The sequence below is a fragment of the Scyliorhinus torazame genome, chromosome 13, assembly GCF_047496885.1.
Source record: "Scyliorhinus torazame isolate Kashiwa2021f chromosome 13, sScyTor2.1, whole genome shotgun sequence".
NCBI classification, from domain to species: Eukaryota; Metazoa; Chordata; class Chondrichthyes; order Carcharhiniformes; family Scyliorhinidae; genus Scyliorhinus; species Scyliorhinus torazame.
In genome coordinates, this window is record NC_092719.1 from 109143287 (window position 1) to 109163037 (window position 19751).

The 19751-nt window shown below is 57.0% G+C and overlaps 1 protein-coding gene across 5 annotated transcripts in view; it reads right to left on the reverse strand.

Annotated features, from left to right (window-relative positions):
- Window positions 1-19751, reverse strand: part of LOC140388230 (cadherin-related family member 4-like) — a 330338-nt gene that overhangs the window by 38508 nt on the left and 272079 nt on the right. The window contains exon 17 of one of the 5 annotated variants that reach the window (XM_072472042.1): window positions 5896-6674. The exons of the other annotated variants lie outside the window; for them this stretch is intronic. Coding sequence (XP_072328143.1) covers window positions 6533-6674 — 142 coding nt within the window. The 3' untranslated portion in view covers window positions 5896-6532. Of the gene's footprint in view, window positions 1-5895; window positions 6675-19751 lie in introns of those variants that run through there. 5 annotated transcript variants of the gene reach the window in all.

Genomic DNA, 19751 nt, shown 5'->3' on the forward strand with positions numbered 1-19751 from the left:
GTGTCAGCGACAGTGGACTGGCAGGAATGTGTCAGAGACAGTGGACTGGCAGGAATGTGTCAGCGACAGTGGACTGGCAGGAATGTGTCAGAGACAGTGGACTGGCAGGAATGTGTCAGAGACAGTGGACTGGCAGGAATGTGTCAGAGACAGTGGACTGGCAGGAATGTGTCAGCGACAGTGGACTGGCAGGAATGTGTCAGAGACAGTGGACTGGCAGGAATGTGTCAGAGACAGTGGACTGGCAGGAATGTGTCAGAGACAGTGGACTGGCAGGAATGTGTCAGCGACAGTGGACTGGCAGGAATGTGTCAGAGACAGAGGACTGGCAGGAATGTGTCAGAGACAGTGGACTGGCAGGAATGTGTCAGAGACGGTGGACTGGCAGGAATGTGTCAGAGACAGTGGACTGGCAGGAATGTGTCAGAGACGGTGGACTGGCAGGAATGTGTCAGAGACAGTGGACTGGCAGGAATGTGTCAGAGACAGTGGACTGGCAGGAATGTGTCAGAGACAGTGGACTGGCAGGAATGTGTCAGAGACAGTGAACTGTCAGGAATGTGTCAGAGACAGTGGACTGGCAGGAATGTGTCAGAGACAGTGGACTGGCAGGAATGTGTCAGAGACAGTGGACTGGCAGGAATGTGTCAGAGACGGTGGACTGGCAGGAATGTGTCAGCGACAGTGGACTGGCAGGAATGTGTCAGAGACAGTGGACTGGCAGGAATGTGTCAGAGACAGTGGACTGGCAGGAATGTGTCAGTGACAGTGGACTGGCAGGAATGTGTCAGAGACAGTGGACTGGCAGGAATGTGTCAGAGACAGTGGACTGGCAGGAATGTGTCAGAGACAGTGGACTGGCAGGAATGTGTCAGAGACGGTGGACTGGCAGGAATGTGTCAGAGACAGTGGACTGGCAGGAATGTGTCAGAGACGGTGGACTGGCAGGAATGTGTCATAGACAGTGGACTGGCAGGAATGTGTCAGTGACAGTGGACTGGCAGGAATGTGTCAGAGACAGTGGACTGGCAGGAATGTGTCAGAGACAGTGGACTGGCAGGAATGTGTCAGAGACAGTGGACTGGCAGGAATGTGTCAGAGACAGTGGACTGGCAGGAATGTGTCAGAGACAGTGGACTGGCAGGAATGTGTCAGAGACAGTGGACTGGCAGGAATGTGTCAGAGACGGTGGACTGGCAGGAATGTGTCAGAGACAGTGGACTGGCAGGAATGTGTCAGAGACAGTGGACTGGCAGGAATGTGTCAGAGACAGTGGACTGGCAGGAATGTGTCAGAGACAGTGGACTGGCAGGAATGTGTCAGAGACGGTGGACTGGCAGGAATGTGTCAGAGACAGTGGACTGGCAGGAATGTGTCAGAGACAGTGGACTGGCAGGAATGTGTCAGAGACAGTGGACTGGCAGGAATGTGTCAGAGACAGTGGACTGGCAGGAATGTGTCAGAGACAGTGGACTGGCAGGAATGTGTCAGAGACAGTGGACTGGCAGGAATGTGTCAGTGACAGTGGACTGGCAGGAATGTGTCAGAGACAGTGAATTGGCAGGAATGTGTCAGAGACGGTGGACTGGCAGGAATGTGTCAGAGACAGTGGACTGGCAGGAATGTGTCAGAGACAGTGGACTGGCAGGAATGTGTCAGAGACAGTGGACTGGCAGGAATGTGTCAGTGACAGTGGACTGGCAGGAATGTGTCAGTGACAGTGGACTGGCAGGAATGTGTCAGAGACAGTGGACTGGCAGGAATGTGTCAGAGACAGTGGACTGGCAGGAATGTGTCAGAGACAGTGGACTGGCAGGAATGTGTCAGTGACAGTGGACTGGCAGGAATGTGTCAGAGACAGTGGACTGGCAGGAATGTGTCAGTGACAGTGGACTGGCAGGAATGTGTCAGAGACAGTGGACTGGCAGGAATGTGTCAGTGACAGTGGACTGGCAGGAATGTGTCAGTGACAGTGGACTGGCAGGAATGTGTCAGAGACAGTGGACTGGCAGGAATGTGTCAGAGACGGTGGACTGGCAGGAATGTGTCATAGACAGTGGACTGGCAGGAATGTGTCAGAGACAGTGGACTGGCAGGAATGTGTCAGAGACGGTGGACTGGCAGGAATGTGTCAGAGACAGTGGACTGGCAGGAATGTGTCAGAGACAGTGGACTGGCAGGAATGTGTCAGTGACAGTGGACTGGCAGGAATGTGTCAGAGACGGTGGACTGGCAGGAATGTGTCAGAGACGGTGGACTGGCAGGAATGTGTCAGAGACAGTGGACTGGCAGGAATGTGTCAGAGACGGTGGACTGGCAGGAATGTGTCAGAGACAGTGGACTGGCAGGAATGTGTCAGAGACAGTGGACTGGCAGGAATGTGTCAGAGACAGTGGACTGGCAGGAATGTGTCAGAGACGGTGGACTGGCAGGAATGTGTCAGAGACAGTGGACTGGCAGGAATGTGTCAGTGACAGTGGACTGGCAGGAATGTGTCAGAGACAGTGGACTGGCAGGAATGTGTCAGAGACAGTGGACTGGCAGGAATGTGTCAGAGACAGTGGACTGGCAGGAATGTGTCAGAGACAGTGGACTGGCAGGAATGTGTCAGAGACAGTGGACTGGCAGGAATGTGTCAGAGACAGTGGACTGGCAGGAATGTGTCAGAGACAGTGGACTGGCAGGAATGTGTCAGAGACAGTGGACTGGCAGGAATGTGTCAGTGACAGTGGACTGGCAGGAATGTGTCAGAGACGGTGGACTGGCAGGAATGTGTCAGAGACAGTGGACTGGCAGGAATGTGTCAGTGACAGTGGACTGGCAGGAATGTGTCAGAGACAGTGGACTGGCAGGAATGTGTCAGAGACGGTGGACTGGCAGGAATGTGTCAGAGACAGTGGACTGGCAGGAATGTGTCAGAGACGGTGGACTGGCAGGAATGTGTCAGAGACAGTGGACTGGCAGGAATGTGTCAGAGACAGTGGACTGGCAGGAATGTGTCAGAGACAGTGGACTGGCAGGAATGTGTCAGAGACGGTGGACTGGCAGGAATGTGTCAGAGACAGTGGACTGGCAGGAATGTGTCAGAGACAGTGGACTGGCAGGAATGTGTCAGAGACAGTGGACTGGCAGGAATGTGTCAGAGACAGTGGACTGGCAGGAATGTGTCAGAGACAGTGGACTGGCAGGAATGTGTCAGAGACAGTGGACTGGCAGGAATGTGTCAGTGACAGTGGACTGGCAGGAATGTGTCAGAGACAGTGGACTGGCAGGAATGTGTCAGAGACAGTGGACTGGCAGGAATGTGTCAGAGACAGCGGACTGGCAGGAATGTGTCAGAGACAGTGGACTGGCAGGAATGTGTCAGAGACAGTGGACTGGCAGGAATGTGTCAGAGACGGTGGACTGGCAGGAGAAGGTGAACTATGAACTTTGGTGGAATTGCTGTGCTGTTGCTGTTAATTTATGTTTCTTTCTTTTTCGGCTTCGGGTTTGTTCTTTGTCCTTTGTTGAGGGGTGGGGAGGGGGGGTGTTGGTTTCTTTGTTTGGGCTTGGGGAAGGGTTGTTTTTGGTTTGTTTACACTTGCTAGGCGCCATGGGCAGGGCTGCCAGGCTAGCTGGGTGGGCTAGTTCACGGAAGGGCAATGGGGCGTGAGTGGAAGGTCAGTGGGGGGATGGGGGCAGGGGTTGTTGCTGGAGGATCTGGGGGGTTGAGGGTGGGGGGGGGGGAAGTACTGCTGACAGGGGAAGGGTATATAAAGTGTAAAGGGAGGAGGATCGATCACGGTGGGCACCCGAGGGTGGGCCTGGGAGGTGCGGGACATGGGCCAGAGGCTGGCCCAAGAGGGACTATGGTTGATCGGCCGAGTGCCCCCGGCCAGGCTGGGCCAGTCAAGAGTGTGTTTGCACGTTTAAAGCGATTGAAGGCAGATGTGGTCATGCTACAAGAGAGCACCTGAAGGTGGGGGACCAGATTAGGCTGAGGACGGGATGGGTGGGGCAAGTATTTTACTCGGGATTGAATTTTAAAACGAAGGGGGTGGCGATTTTGGCTAACGAGTGGGTGGCATTCAAGATGGGTCGGAGAATCGCCGGGGGCTGGCATGAATCCCGCCCCCGCCGGTTGCCGAAGTCTCCAGCACAGGAGATTCGGCGGGGGTGAGAATCGCGCCGCGCCGGTTGGCGGGGCCCCCCCACGCGATTCTCCGGCCCGGATGGGCCGAAGTCCCGCCGATAAAATCCCTGTCCCGCCGGCGTAGATTAAACCACCTACCTTACCGGCGGGACAAGGCAGCACGGGCGGGCTCCGGGGTCCTGGGGGGGGGCGCGGGGCGATCTGGCCCCGGGGGGTGCTCCCATGGTGGCCTGGCCCGCGATCGGGGCCCACCGATCCGCGGGCGGGCCTGTGCCGTGGGGGCACTCTTTCCCTTCCGCCTCCGCCACGGTCTCCACTATGGCGGAGGCAGAAGAGACTCCCTCCAATGCGCATGCGCGGCAATGCCGTCAGCGGCCGCTGTCGCGCCCGCGCATGCGCCGCCCGGAGATGTCATTTCCGCGCCAGCTGGCGGGGCACCAAAGGCCTTTTCCGCCAGCTGGCGGGGTGGAAATTCGTCCGGCGCCGACCTAGCCCCTTAAGGTTGGGGCTCGGCCCCCAAAGATGCGGAGCATTCCGCACCTTTGGGGCGGTGCGATGCCCGACTGATTTCCGGCGCGAGTTGGCACATGCGCAGAACCGCGGGTGTGTTTCCTGTGCATGTCCAGGAGGGTTCTTCTCCGCGCCAGCCATCGTGGAGGGAAAGAGTGCCCCCACGGCACAGGCCCGCCCGCAGTTCGGTGGGCCCCGATCACGGGCCAGGCCACTGTGGGGGCCGCCCCCGGGGCCGGATCCCCCCGCGCTCCCCGAGGACCCCGCTAGACAGCCAACAAGCCAGGTCCTGCCGGGATGGACCATGACCATTTCACGCCGGTGGGACTGACCAGGAACGCGCGGCCGCTTGGCCCATCGGGGCCCGGAGAATTGCCGGGGGGGCCCGACCTGCAACGACCCCCGACCTGCCGGGGAAGAGGGGATGAGGCGGTTTCTGGGAGTGTTGGAGTTCCCGCAGGTTGATGAGGAGCTGATGGAGGGCCTTGGGGTCCCATTTATGCTTATAGAAGCAGTAGAGGGACAGTCCACCAGGAGCAGACGGTACAGCACCCAGGATAAGATCTTCATCAGGTCCGAGGTCCGGCGGTTGCTTTAGGAGGGAGTCATCCAGGCCAGCAACAGCCCCTGGAGAGCTCAATTGGTCGTGGTTAAGTCTGGGGAGAAAAATCGAATGGTCGTAGACTACAGCCAGACCATCAACAGGTACACTCAGCTCGACGCGTACCCCTCCCACACATATCTGACATGGTTAACCAGATTGCGCAGTACCGGGTCTTCTCAACGGTGAACCTGAAATCCGCCTACCACCAGCTCCCCATCCGTAAATCGGACCGGCCATACACCGCCTTCGAGGCAGACAGCCGGCTACATCACTTACTTAGGGTCCTCTTCGGCATCACCAATGGGGTTTCGGTCTTCCAAAGGGAGATGGACCGAATGGCTTGCGGGCCACGTTTACGTACCTAGACAATGTGACCATCTGCGGCCATGATCAGCAGGACCACGACACCGACCTCGCTAAAGTTCTCCGCACCGCCACTCTCCTCAACCTCACGTATAACAAGGAGAAGTGTGTGTTCCGTACAAACCGCTTAGCCATCCTCAGCTACGTGGTCCAGAACGGAGTTCTGGGGCCCGATCCCGACCGCATGTGCCCCCTCATGGAGCTCCCCCTCCCCCACTGCCCCAACGCCCTCAAACGCTGCCTGGGGTTTGATGCACAATCAATACTCTCGAGACAAAGAGGAGTCATATCTAATCGGCTTTAATCAGCTAGAACTGTACCCAGCAGCGATGATACAGAAAGTGAAGGCTGCTGGGATGGCATTGGTTCTTATACCCCGCCTCTCAGGGTGGGGCTATGTACATTAGCCAATGGTAGACCCCTAGGTCTAGCCTAGGTCATTCACCTCTCAGATACTGCAATACCTGGTATTACCACATTCACCCCCTGTTAAAAAAAGAACCGAGCGGGGTGATGGCCAGCTATTACTGTCGCCTTTTGCATGGTAGGACCAGGTATGGAGGTACCGTGATGTCGAGGGTAATGGAAGAAGAGTCTATGGTGCAGCAGACGATCGGGTGGCCTGGTCGTCCTTCTGGAGCGTCTGAGTTTTGGCGACGATCCTGGTGGGGGCCCCGGTGGTTGTGGCTCCGGGAACTTGGTGTCTTCCTCCCAGGCAGCTTCGTCACCCCTAGGCGGCGCTGTTGGGGAGAAAAGTGGGCAGGGGGAGGGGCGCCTGTAGGGGGCGTCGGTGCCTGCTCGGCTCAGGTGCTGCGGGGTGGGGGCGGGGGTGGGGGCAATGGTGCGGGTGCGCGTGGGGCTCCGGCGGGCGCCAGGTCCCGAAGGGAGACTGTGTCTTGGGAGCCGTTGGGGAACGCTACCTAGGCGTACTGGGGGTTGGCATGCAGCAGGTGGACGCTCCCGACCAACGGGTCCGACTTGTGCGCCCTCACATGTTTCCACAGCAGGACGGGTCCGGGTGTCGTTAGCCAGGTGGGGAGCGAGGTCCCGGTGGAGGACTTCCTGGGGAAAACAAGGAGACGTTCGTGAGGTGTCTGGTTCGTGGTAGTACAGAGCAGCGACCGGATGGAGTGAAGGGCCACTGGGATGACTTCTTGCCAGCGGGAGACTGGGAGATTCCTGGACCGAAGGGTCAGCAGGACGGTCTTCCAGAACGTTCCGTTCTCCCTTTCTACCTGCCCGTTTCCCTGGGGGTTGTAACTGGTCGTCCTGCTCGAGGCGATGCCTTTGCTGAGCAGGAACTGACGCAGTTCGTCGCTCATAAAGAAGGACCCCCTATCACTGTGGATGTATGCAGGGAAACCGAACAGTGTAAAAATTCTTTGGAGGGCCTTGATGACGGTGGTTGTGGTCATGTCCGGGCAGGGGATGGCGAAAGGGAACCGGGAGTACTCGTCAATCACGTTCAGGAAGTACGTGTTGCGGTCGGTGGAGGGGAGGGGGCCTTTGAAGTCCATGCTGAGGCGTTCAAAGGGACGGGAAGCCTTTATCAGATGCGCTCTCTCTGGCCGGTAGAAGTGCGGTTTGCACTCCGCGCAGATTTGGCAGTCCCTGGTGACTGTCCTGACCTGCTCGATGGAGTAGGGCAGGTTTCGGGTCTTAACGAAGTGAAAGAAACGAGTGACCACCGGGTGGCAGAGGTCCTCGTGGAGGGCTCGGAGGCGGTCTACTTGTACGGTGGCACAAGTGCCGCGGGACAGGGCATCAGGAGGCTCGTTCAGCTTCCCAGGACGGTACAAGATCTTGTAATTGTAGGTGGAGAGTTCTATCCTTCACCGCAAGATCTTGTTGTTCTTAATCTTGCCCCGCTGTGCATTATCGAACATGAAGGCCACCGACCGTTGGTCCGTGAGGAGAGTGAATCTCCTGCTGGCCAGGTAATGCCTCCAGTGTTGCACAGCTTCTATTATGGCCTGGGCCTCCTTTTCGACCGAGGAGTGGCGAATCTCGGAAGCATGGAGAGTGCGGGAGAAGAAAGCCACGGGCCTGCCCGCTTGGTTGAGGGTGGCCGCCAGAGCTACGTCGGATGCGTCGCTCTCGACCTGGAAGGGGAGGGACTCGTCGATGGCACGCATCGTGGCTTTTGCGATGTCCGCTTTGATGCGGCTGAAGGCCTGGTGGGCCTCTGTCGACAGGGGGAAGGTTGTGGACTGGATCAGGGGTCGAGCCTTGTCTGCGTAATTAGGGACCCGTTGTGCATAATAGCTAAAGAAGCCGAGGCAGCGCTTTAGGGCCTTGGGGCAGTGAGGGAGGGGGAACTCCATGAGGGGGCGCATGCGCTCAGGGTCGGGGCCTATGACTCCATTTCGCACTACGTAGCCTAGGATGGCTAGACGGTCGGTGTTAAACTCGCATTTCTCCTTATTGTAGGTCAGATTAAGGAGGTGCGCGATCTGGAGAAATTTTCGGAGGTTGGTGTCGTGGTCCTGCTGGTCATGGCCACAGATGATGACGTTATCAAGATACGGGAACGTTGCGTGTAAGCCGTAACGGTCAACCATTCGGTCCATCTCACGCTGGAAGACCGAGACCCCGTTCGTGACACCGAAGGGAACCCTTAAAAAGTGGTAGAGCCGCCCATCTGCTTCGAAGGCAGTGTACTGGCGGTCACTATTACGGAGGGGTAGCTGGTGGTAGGCAGACTTGAGATCCACCGTGGAGAAGACCTTGTATTGCGCGATCCTGTTTACCAGGTCGGCTGTACGGGGGAGAGTGGACGCATCCAGCTGCGTAAACCGGTTGATGGTCTGGCTATAGTCGATGACCATCCTATGTTTTTCCCCGGTCTTTACCACCACTGCTTGAGCTCTCCAGGGGCTGTTGCTCGCTTCGATGACCCCTTCCTTCAGCAGTCGTTGGACCTCTGACCTGATGAAGGTCCGGTCGTGGGCACTGTACCGTCTGCTCCTGGTGGCGACGGGTTTGCAATCCGGGGTGAGGTTCGCAAACAGGGAGGGCGGGTCGACCTTAAGGGTCGCGAGGCCGCAGACAGTAAGGGGGGGTATAGGGCCGCCGAATTTAAAAGTCAGGCTTTGTAGATGGCACTGGAAATCCAGCCCAAGAAGGGTGGGTGCGCAGAGGTGCGGCAGGACGTACAGGCGGAAATTGCAGAATTCCCTGCCTTGGACAGTGAGGTTCGCTAGGCAGAACCCTTTTATCTGCACTGTGTGTGACCCGGAGGCCAGGGAGATCCTTTGTTTTACGGGATGGGTGACAAGAGAACAGCGCCTTACCGTGTCGGGGTGGACAAAGCTTTCCGTGCTCCCGGAGTCGATCAGGCACGACGCCACGTGGCCGTTGATGGTGATCGTTGTGGTGGCCTTCGCTAGTGTCCGGGGCCGACTGTGATCCAGGGTAACGGAGGCCAGCTGCAGCAAGGGGGAGTTCTGGTAGGGCAGCGCGTAGTCAGCTGTGCTGGGGCCTTGAGGCCCCATCCAAGATGGCGCCGGCCATGGGTCGCACATGGAGTCCGGGGACGGGAATTCCGAAGCAAAATGGCAACGGCCGCGGGTCGCACGCTGCCTGGAGAGAAAAAGGCGGCGGTGGGCGTTGGACGGCCGGGACCTGGAAGAAAGACTGCGGTGGGCCTTGGGCTGGAGGGACCTGAAAAAAGGACTGCGGTGGGCCTTGTTCGGCCGGGACCTGGAAGAAAGGCTGTTGGTAGTCGCTGGAGACTGCGGCCACGGCGCGGGCCAGGCAGACCGCGACATAGTGGCCCTTCTTGCCGCACCCTTTGCAGGTGACAGTGCGGGCCGGGCAGCGCGCGCGCGGGTGATTCGCCTGGCCGCAGAAGAAGCAGCGCTGGCCGGCGGCGGTAGCGGGCCGTCTTGCCGCGCAGGCCTGCGGGGTTAGCGGGTAAGTCTGGGGGGCTGCCGCGGCGTGGTGCCACGCAGCCCAGGGGGGCGCCGAGCGAGCGGGGGCATAAGCAAGTGCCTTCTTGTACGCAACGTCCATGGACCCGGCCAGGGCCTGTGCCTCAGTAAGGCCCAGTGTGTCCATTTCAAGGAGCCTTCGGCGGATGTCGGGGAAGTCATACCTGCCACGAAAGTTCCGTGTGCTCGTTCCCCGTCACTGCTGGGCAGCCGCAGTTGAAATGAAATGAAAATGAAATGAAATGAAAATGGCTTATTGTCACAAGTAGACTTCAATGAAGTTACTGTGAAAAGCCCCTAGTCGCCACATTCTGGCGCCTGTTCGGGGAGGCTGGTACGGTTTTGGCCCAGCACTATCAGTGCCCGGTAGAAGTCTTCCAGTGTTTCATCTGGGCTCTGCCGTCTAGTTGCCAGCAGGTGACGGGCGTAGACCTGGTTCAGTGGACGGATGTAATGTCCTTCTAGCAGCTCCATAGCTGCAGCATAGTTCGCCGCCCCTTCGATCAGGGGGTAGATCACCGGGCTGACCCGCGAGCGTAGGAGGTGTATCTTCTGCCTTTCCGTGGGGGTGTCGGCAGCCGAGGTAGCTCTCAAAACACGCCAGCCAATGCTTAAAAATAGCAGCGGAGTTGTCTGCGTGGGGGCTGAGCTGAAGGCACGCCGGCTTGATGCGGAGATCCATCCTTCAAACGTACTAGCTGATTAAATTGATGCACAATCAATACTCTCGAGACAAAGAGGAGTCATATCTAATCGGCTTTAATCAGCTAGAATTGTACCCAGCAGCGATGATACAGAAAGTGAAGGCTGCTGGGATGGCATCGGTTCTTATACCCCGCCTCTCAGGGCGGGGCTATGTACATTAGCCAATGGTAGACCCCTAGGTCTAGCGAATGGTCATTCACCTCTCAGGTACTGCAATACCTGGTATTACCACAGGGTTCTTCTCGTATTACGCTCAGTGGGTCCCAAACGATGCGGACAAGGCCTGCCCACTCATACAGTCCACTCATTTCCCCCTGACGGCAGAGGCCCAACAGCCTTTGCCCGGATCAGAGCTGATATTGCCAAGGCCACAATGCACGCTTGTAATGACCTCCAATTGGCATTATTGGTTGGCCAATTGGAGTATGAGCTCCCTCAATGATAGCTCATTGAGGGGGCCCATATATGCACCTGTGTAGGCTTTGTGAGGCAGTCTTAAGTTGACTGGAATGCTAGCAGCACTGTTTGGAGCTGCTCTTGTATATAGTTATTGCAAATAAATACTGGTGTAGTGATGGAACCCCTGCCTCCTGTGGATTATTACAGTGGCGACGAGGTAAACAAAGAACCTTGCGGAGACCAGCTGCCGCACTCGGAGGGTAAGCCTTGCTCTTTCAAAAATGTCGTTTTTTGGGAGGTTAGATGCATTCGACCCGACTATTGAGGACTGGTCCCAGTATGTGGAGAGAATGTGTTACTTTTTCCAGGCCAATGAGATAATGAAGGACGGAAGGAAACGGGTTATCCTGCTGTCGGCGTGCGGACCCTCAGCCTTCGCCATTATACGTAGTCTAACTTATCCCGATACACTGGACACGATACCTTTCCGAGAATTAACTAAATTGGTGGAAGAGCAGTATGACCCAAAACCACCCTTCATTTTGTGTAGGTACAGATTCTACACAACGAAGCGGGAAGACAGAGAGTCAGTCACAAATTTCTTGACCCGCCTGAGAAGGCTGGCGGAAAAATGTGAGTTCGGCCCGACGCTAAATGAAATGCTTCGGGATCGGTTAGTGTGTGGCATAAATTACCTCCAAATACAGAAGCGCCTGTTGGCGGAAACGCAGCTAGACTGCAGGTGGGCGTTACAGCTCGCACTGTCCCTAGAAAAGGCAGCAAGTGGGGCGCAGGAACTACAGGGCACGCCAATGGAGGTAGATACCTGTGAGAGGGACTGCCACAACAGGTCCAGCTACCAGATAGCCGCCCTCAGGAAAAGCCTGAGGAACAGAGGGCCAAAGGAAAACCCCAGAACTGCCCCCAAGTCTGATAGGACTAACTGGAGACAGAGGGAACTACTGGCTGAGGCTCCCCCAACAGAGAAGGACCGTTTCTGGCACCAGACAGAGTGGGGTGACAGTGACAGAAACCCTAGAAGGAGGTGGCAAAAGAGGAATAGCAGGTGGGGACGCAGGGAAGTACACAACCTAGATGCCTCATCCTCCTCCGAAGGGGAACAGTTATATAATATTGCGACAAAGAAAGCAGAACCTATTAAGATTACCCCACGGGTGAACGGTCGGCCGACAATAATGGAAATAGACACGGATGCGGCCGTATCAGTAATGGGAGTGGCAGCATTTAAAAAAATCAAAGATGGACTTTAGCCACGAACCCTAACAAAAACATCGACGAAACTTAAAACCTACACGGGGGAACCCCTGGAAGTTCTAGGCACGACTCATGTACCCGTGGAATATGACAAACAATTGCTCAGATTACCATTGACGATATTAGAGGGCTCCAGACCGAACTTAATAGGACGGAACTGGCTGAAAGACCTAAACTTAGATTGGATGAAAATTTTCCAGAGTGGAAGCGGGCAGTTGAGTGGTATCCAAAAATACCTGGAGGTCTTCCAAGAAGAGGCCCAGGATATCGTTGAGGCTGTGCAACATTGGAGGCATTACCTGGCCGGCAGGAGATTCACTCTCCTCACTGACCAACGGTCGCTAGCCTTCATGTTCAACAACACGCAGCGGGGCAAGATCGAAAATGATAAAATCTTGCGTGGGGAATCGAGCTCTCCACCTATAATTACGAGATTAGGTATCGCCCGGGCAAACTCAACGAGCCCCCAGGCGCCCTATCCCAAGGTACATGTGCCAGCGCACAGGTAGACCGACTCCGGACCCTGCACGACAGCCTTTGTCACCCAGGGGTCACTCAGTTGTATCACTTCATGAAGGCACAAAATTTGCCCTACTCCATCGAGGAAGTAAGGACGATCACCAAGGACTGCCAGATCTGTGCGGAGTGCAAGCCGCACTTCTACCGGCCGGACCGCGCGCACCTGGTGAAGACCTCCTGCCCCTTTGAACGCCTCAGCGTGGATTTCAAAGGCCCCCTCCCCTCCGATCAACACACATCTTTCCTCGTGTGATCGATGTATACTCCCGTTTTCCCTTCGCCATCCCATGCCCCGACATGATGTCTGCCACCGTCATTAAAGCCCTTAATTCTATCTTCACTCTGTTCGGCTTCCCCACCTACATCCACAGTGACAGGGGATCCTCATTCATGAGTTATGAGCTACGTCAGTTCCTGCTCAGCAGGGGTATTGCCTCCAGCAGAACGACGAGCTACAACCCCCGGGGAAACGGACAGGTAGAAAGGGAAAATGGGACAGTATGGAGGGCCGTCCAGCTGGCCCTACTGTCCAGAAATCTCCCGGCCTCCCGCGGGCAAGAGGTCCTCCCTGATGCACTACATTCCATTCGCTCATTACTCTGAACTGCTACTAACAGTACACCTCATGAACGTCTTTTTGCCTTCCCCAGGAAGTCCACATTCGGGATATCACTCCCAACTTGGCTCACAGCTCCGGAAACCGTGCTTCTCTGTAAACATGTGCAGCTCCACAAGGCTGACCTGTTGGTGGAAAGGGTGCACCTGCTCCACGCAAACCCACAGTACGCCTACGTGGCGATCCCCACCGGCCGCCAGGATACCGTCTCCCTCAGGGACCTGGCACCAGCAGGTTCCGCCCCCACACCACCCCCGTCGACCCCGCCGCCACCCTTCCCTCTCCCGCCGCCCCCATCACCCCCCCTAGGACCATCCGTTTCCCCCCCCCCCCCTGGCCACCCCCGTTGTGAAGAGGATTTCGACACGCTCCCGGAGTCAACTTCGACCACGACAGCACCAACATCGCCGGCTCCACTTCGTTGATCCCAGAGGAATATCAAGGCGCCGGATCGGCTGAACCTCTGACCAAACCCACCGGATGACCAGAGACATTTGTTTTTCACTGTTCTGTAAATATTAAGAATTGCTAATTGTATATAGTTATCCACCACCCCCGCCGGACTCAATTTTAACGGGGTGAATGTGGTAAACCACTGTGTTCCTATATTAAGGGTTGTACGGTAGAACCTGCACTACAGGTTCACCTGGGCCCCTGCATGCTAGCTCCGCCCAGGAGCCGGGTTGTAAATATGCGTGGCCTCCAGCTCGCAGCCATTTTGTCAGCTGCTGTAGGAGGCCACACTTCAGATACTAATAAAGCCTCAGTTTGAATTCAACTTCATCTCCAGCCAAATTGATCGTGCCTCAGTTTCCCAGACTCGAGAAAATTAAATTTGCCTTGAGGGGATCACTGCAGGGGTTTGCTCGGAGGTGGCAGCCGTTCATCGACTTCTTCGAGAAGAATTTAGCTGTCAGCGTGGGTAGGGGAAGGTGGTGGGAAGGGGAGGTATGGGAGAGATAAGTAAGGATAGGAGAACCAACAGAGGGGTGGTTGGGGAAGGTGACATTGTTTAAGTCATGTTGGCTGGGGTCTGCGCCCGGGTGGGTGGGGAGGGGTTGTTGGTAATATTGTTGTGTTTTTGTTTTTGTTGAAATTTATGTGTAAAATTATAAATGCCTCAATAAAATATTTTTGTAAAAAATAAAACATTCCCCCCCCCACACACACATAGAACATACAGTGCAGAAGGAGGCCATTCGGCCCATTGAGTCTGCACCGACCCACTTAAACCCCCACTTCCACCCTACCCCCGTAACCCAATAACCCCTCCTAACCTTTTTGGTCACTAAGGGCAATTTATCATGGCCAACCCACCTAACCTGCACGTCTTTGGACTGTGGGAGGAAACCGGAGCACCCGGAGGAAACCCACGCAGACACGGGGAGGATGTGCAGACTCCGCACAGACAGTGACCCAGCGGGGAATCGAACCTGGGACCCTGTGAAGCCACAGTGCTATGTACTTGTGCTACCGTGCTGCCCATCCCAGCCAACAAGATGGCAGCGAGGAGAGCAGCCCCAAAGTTCACAGACTGGAGATCCTGTTGGATGCGGGAGAAGACAGGAGAAGAACTGCCGGGCCTGCGGCCCCTCACTGTGGCAGAGCAGAGGGCCCTGGATGTGGTTGGTGGTCCGGAGCAAAGGGAGGTCGCAGAGGTAGAGCTCGGCTGCGGGAGAAGGAGTGAGGCCCCGTTTAATTGCGGTTCCGTGTGACACTTGTGTCAAACCCCTCACCAACATCACCCCCACACCACCCTCACCCCCAAACCATCCTCACCCCCACACCACTGTCACGCCAACACCGCTCTCAACCCCACACCACCCTCAGCCTACACCCCCACCGGCCTGTGGTCTAATCATGCGTTTTGTCTTGTGTCTTGCATTGGTGCCGTAGCTCCCTCCAGTGGCTAGGTTTAACATAACATTAACTCTTCACATGCTGTACATTTGTATAATGTCACCTCGGTTGGCCACGTTTGTGAAGAGGCTCCTGGGACACTCTCTCGTACGCACCACACAGTTGACTTGGTAAAGCAGGTGGAGGTAGCAATTCCCGAGGGGGCGGAAGGTCGGAGGGCAGGCCGACCGAGGAACTAGCTGCTGTCCAGATGGGTCTTCTGGAACAGACAGTCCCATCTATAGTGGAGATGCAGTCTCAGAGCCAGGGACTACATGAGGGGTTGTCGGCGAGCATCCAGTACCTGCAGGTGCAGTTGGAGGAGTCCTACCGCGTGCAGGAGGTGGTGCCGACAATGCGTGCACCCAGGCCAACACCGCATGGGTGCCGTCCGTGGTGGAGGCATTGGGGGCAATTTCACAATGGATCAGCATGTCCAAGACGGAGGGCCACCTGGAAATTGCAGCGCCGCTCCTGAGTGTGGCCTAGTCACAACAGGCCATGGATGGGAACATCGGCCCAGGAGCTGTCCAACATGGCGCACACACAGAGGGAGGTGGCCCAGTCCCAGAGGGAGATGGCGCAGTCACTGGCCAATGTGACACAAACCCAGAAGGTGGTGGCACAGTTAATTGGTGATGTGGCGCAGTCCCAGATGGTGATGGGGCCCGTGCCGGTGACCCCCGCAGGGGAGGTGCCGGAACACCGCAGCACCTCGGACTCCAGTCCTCCTGTCCCTGTTGCATCTGGTGCGCAGCGGGCAGGACAGGGCGGCACCATGCCACCTGGGACACCCGAGCAGCAGGCGGGCCCATCCAGGCCCGGTCGCCCCAGAAGGTGCCGGCTAACGGGGACCCTTGTCGAAGGGCGGGAATCACAGCAAGCCACCTCCACTCCTGCTGTACTGTCTGAGGATCCACCTAGATGTAACGTGAGGGCCTGCAAGGCCAGGAAGTTAGAAACTAGTTAAGTTAGCACGGATGCAGGGCACAGTTTAGGTATAGGGGCTCCAATACAATACTGTATATATTTGTTCACAATAAACACCTGATACCACTGTTACAACCTGCCTCGGTGCGCTGTCTGATGAGTGTGAGGGGTGGGCTGATGTGGTGGAGGGGGAATGGGTGGACCCTGTGGGTGGCCCGTGCTCCCCACCCTTCTTCTCCCCACCCCTCCCGACCCCTCAGCTCCCATGCAGGGATCACCCAGGTGGATGGTGGAAAGTGCTACCGTGGGTATGAATGAGACATTGGCGTATGGTGCGGAGCACCAGAGCGCATCGTGGAGCCGGTTGTTATCATCCTCCATTCCATGGACCAGACCTGCTGTTACTGCCAACCCAGGGCCCCACCCCGTAGTGCGGCAGGTATGTATCATGGAGGGGGTTGAAGGCTGGGAGTGGCTGAGGGTGTGTGTGTGAGGGGGTGTGGAGTTGGGATGCGGTGTCCGTGCCTCTGGCAAGCCCGGCCCCCTCTACCTGGAGGCAATCAGAATGACCCGTGCACATGACCCTGGCGCACACGTCGTGCGGCCTACCATGCCTGGCTGGGCTCCATGTTCTGCCCACCCTCCCCGCCCTCCGCAGCCTCCTCGTCGGACGAGGCCTGGTGTTCCTCCTCCTCCTTCAGCACATCGCCCCTCTGCTGTGCGATGTTGTGGAGGACGCAGCAGGCTGCCACGATGTAGGCGACCCTCTTAGCATTGTCCAGGCACCTGATGGCATCGTACCCTGCTGCCTGGGCATCCTGGTGGGCTCAGTCCACATTGAAATGGATGTATTGAGCCGCCTGGGCATATAGGCCCACCGTGACAGCACGGATGCACCTGCGCACCAAGCTCTCTGAGATCCCGGACAAGCCCCCATTCAGCGCTGGAAGGACCTCATGGCGTAAAGGTTCAGGGCAATCATCACCTTGACAGCCACCGGGAGCGGGTTTCCTCCCCCATTCATCTGTGGTGTCAGGTGCGCCATGATCTGGCAGATGTGTCGCACTGTCTCCCTGCTCAGCCGGAGTCTTCGACGGCATGCCCAGACCGGCAGGTCCTCGAATGACAGGCGCTGCCGGGACACAGAAGGCTTCATGCGGCAACTCCTTTGCACCCCTCCTCAGCCTGTTGGACGGCCGGCTCTCCATCCTCAGCAGCTGCCTCTGGGGCAGGCTCCGCTGCTGCAGCTTCCTCCAGCTCGTACAGCCACAGGGCAACCCCTAGGGCCGTAGTAGGAGGAAGGACACTGTGATAGTCACCACTAGTAGTATATTCCATGTATTACGGCACTGCCCGTATAGTAGAAGTACATGGGTAAATCCCTGCCTGCTGGCTCCGCCCAGTAGGCGCCATATAAATGTGTCTGCTCGCCGGTGCTGCAGCCATTCTGGTTCCAGCTACAGGAGGCACAACATCTTTGTTCAATAAAGCCTCGATTATTCCACTACTCTCGTCTTTGTGGTAATTGACGGTGCATCAATTTATTGAGCAAATATTTTTTTTAAACGATGGATCTCCGCGTCAAGCCTGATCGCCTGCAGCTGAGCCCTCAAGCAGCCAACGCTACGTCCGCCTTTGACCACTGGCTAGCCTGCTTCAAAAGCTACCTCCGAACATCCGCTGAGGAACCCTCGGACTCGCAGAAGCTCCAAGTCCTCTATTCACGGGTAAGCCCTGACATTTTTCCTCTCATCCGGGATGCGCCACTTACTCCGAAGCGGTGGAGCTCCTGAAGGGACATGACGTTCGACCAGTCAATCAAGTGTATGCCAGGCACCTCCTGGCCACGAGACAGCAACTCCCCGGGGAGTCTCTGGACGATTTCTGGCAGGCCCTGCACATCCTAGGTAGGAACAGTGACTGCCAGGCAGTTTCGGCAGCCCAGCACGCCAAACTTTCAATTCGAGACGCTTACGTTACAGGCATGAAGTCTGCGTACATCCGCCAGCAGCCACTGGAAGGGGGTACACTTGATCTTGCGGGAACTAGGCAGCCTGCTAATTCATTAGAAGTGGCCTCCCGTAACCTGCAGTCCTACACCCCCGACCGCGCGGTACCCTCATGGGCATCGTGGGCCCCACCAGCTGCCGACTCCAGCTCACCGCAAGCCTGCGCCGCGCGGCAGTCAGCCAACCCTGGGAGGCCCAAGTGCTATTTTTGCATGCAAAACAAACACCCCAGGCAGCGCTGCCTGGTGCGGAGCGTGACCTGCAACGGCTGTGGGAAGAAGGGACACTTTGTTTCTGTTTGCCAGGCCTGGTCGGTCGCCGCTGTTTCCAGGCCCGGCGTTCCTACACCCCCCACGTGCGACCCAGGAGCGCCGCCATTTTCCCCTTCGCAAGCCACGTGCGGCCCGTGGGCGCCGCCATCTTCTTCACCACAAGCCACGTGCGGCCTGTGGGCGCCGCCATCTTTGATGTCACCCGCCATGTGCGCCCCGTGGCCGCCGCCATCTTCGGTGCCATTTTGGACGGCGTCTCAAAACCCCTGCTCGTCTGGCCGTTCATCGCCTGCCACTACCTCCACCACCGCTGACCAGCCTGGAGTCTCCCAACATCTGCCGCAACTCGCCTCGATCACCCTGGACCAGTCCCGGCCACGCAACCTCGCGACCGCGACGACGACGGTGAAGATCGATGGGCATGAGACGACCTGCCTTTTTGACTCCAGGAGCACAGAGAGCTTCAACCACCCCACTACGGTAGGCACTGCTCTCTCGCGTTACACCCCATCACCCAGAAAATCTCCCTGGCCTCCGGATCCCATTCCATGGAAATCCGGGGGTACTGCATCACAACCCTCACCGTCCAAGGCGTAGAGTTCAGCAACCTCCGGCTCTACGTCCTGTTACTCGGCCTGGACTTTCAGTGCCATCTCCAAAGCCTAACCTTAAAATTCAGCGGACCCCTACCCCCCCCTCACCGTATGCGGCCTCACGACCCTTAAGGTCCATCACCTTCCCTGTTTGTGAACCTCACCCCGGATTGCAAACCCGTCACCACTAGGAGCAGACGGTACAGTGCCCAGGACAGGATCTTCATCAGGTCGGAGGTCCAGCGGCTTCTGCGGGAAGGTATCATTGAGGCCAGCAACAGCCCCTGGAGAGCTCAAGTGGTAGTAGTAAAGACTGGAGAGAAGCACAGGATGGTCATTGACTACAGTCAGACCATCAATTGGTACACGCAGCTCGACGCGTACCCCCTCCCACGCATATCTGACATGGTCAATCAGATTGCGCAGTATCGAGCCTTTTCCACAGTGGACCTGAAGTCCGCCTACCACCAGCTCCCCATCTGCCCGCAGGACCACCAATACACTGCGTTCGAAGCAGATGGCCGCCTCTGTCACTTCCTTAGGGTTCCCTTCGGCGTCACTAATGGGGTCTCGGTCTTCCGGCGAGAGATGGACCGAATGGTTGACCGGTACGGACTGTGGGCCACCTTCCCGTACCTAGATAACGTCATCATCTGCGGCCACGATCAGCAGGACCAGGACACGAACCTCCATAAATTCCTCCAGACCGCCAAACTCCTTAACCTCACATACAATAAGGAGAAATGCATGTTCCGCACCAGCCGCTTAGCCATCCTTGGCTATGTCATGGAAAATGGAGTCCTAGGGCCCGCCCCCCACTGCATGCGCCCCCTCATGGAACTCCCACTCCCCCACTGCCCCAAGACCCTGAAACGATGCCTGGGGTTTTTCTCCTACTATGCCCAGTGGGTCCCTAATTATGCGGACAAGGCCCGCCCACTCATTCAGTCCAGTTTTTCCCCTGACGGCTGAGACCCGCCAGGCCTTCAA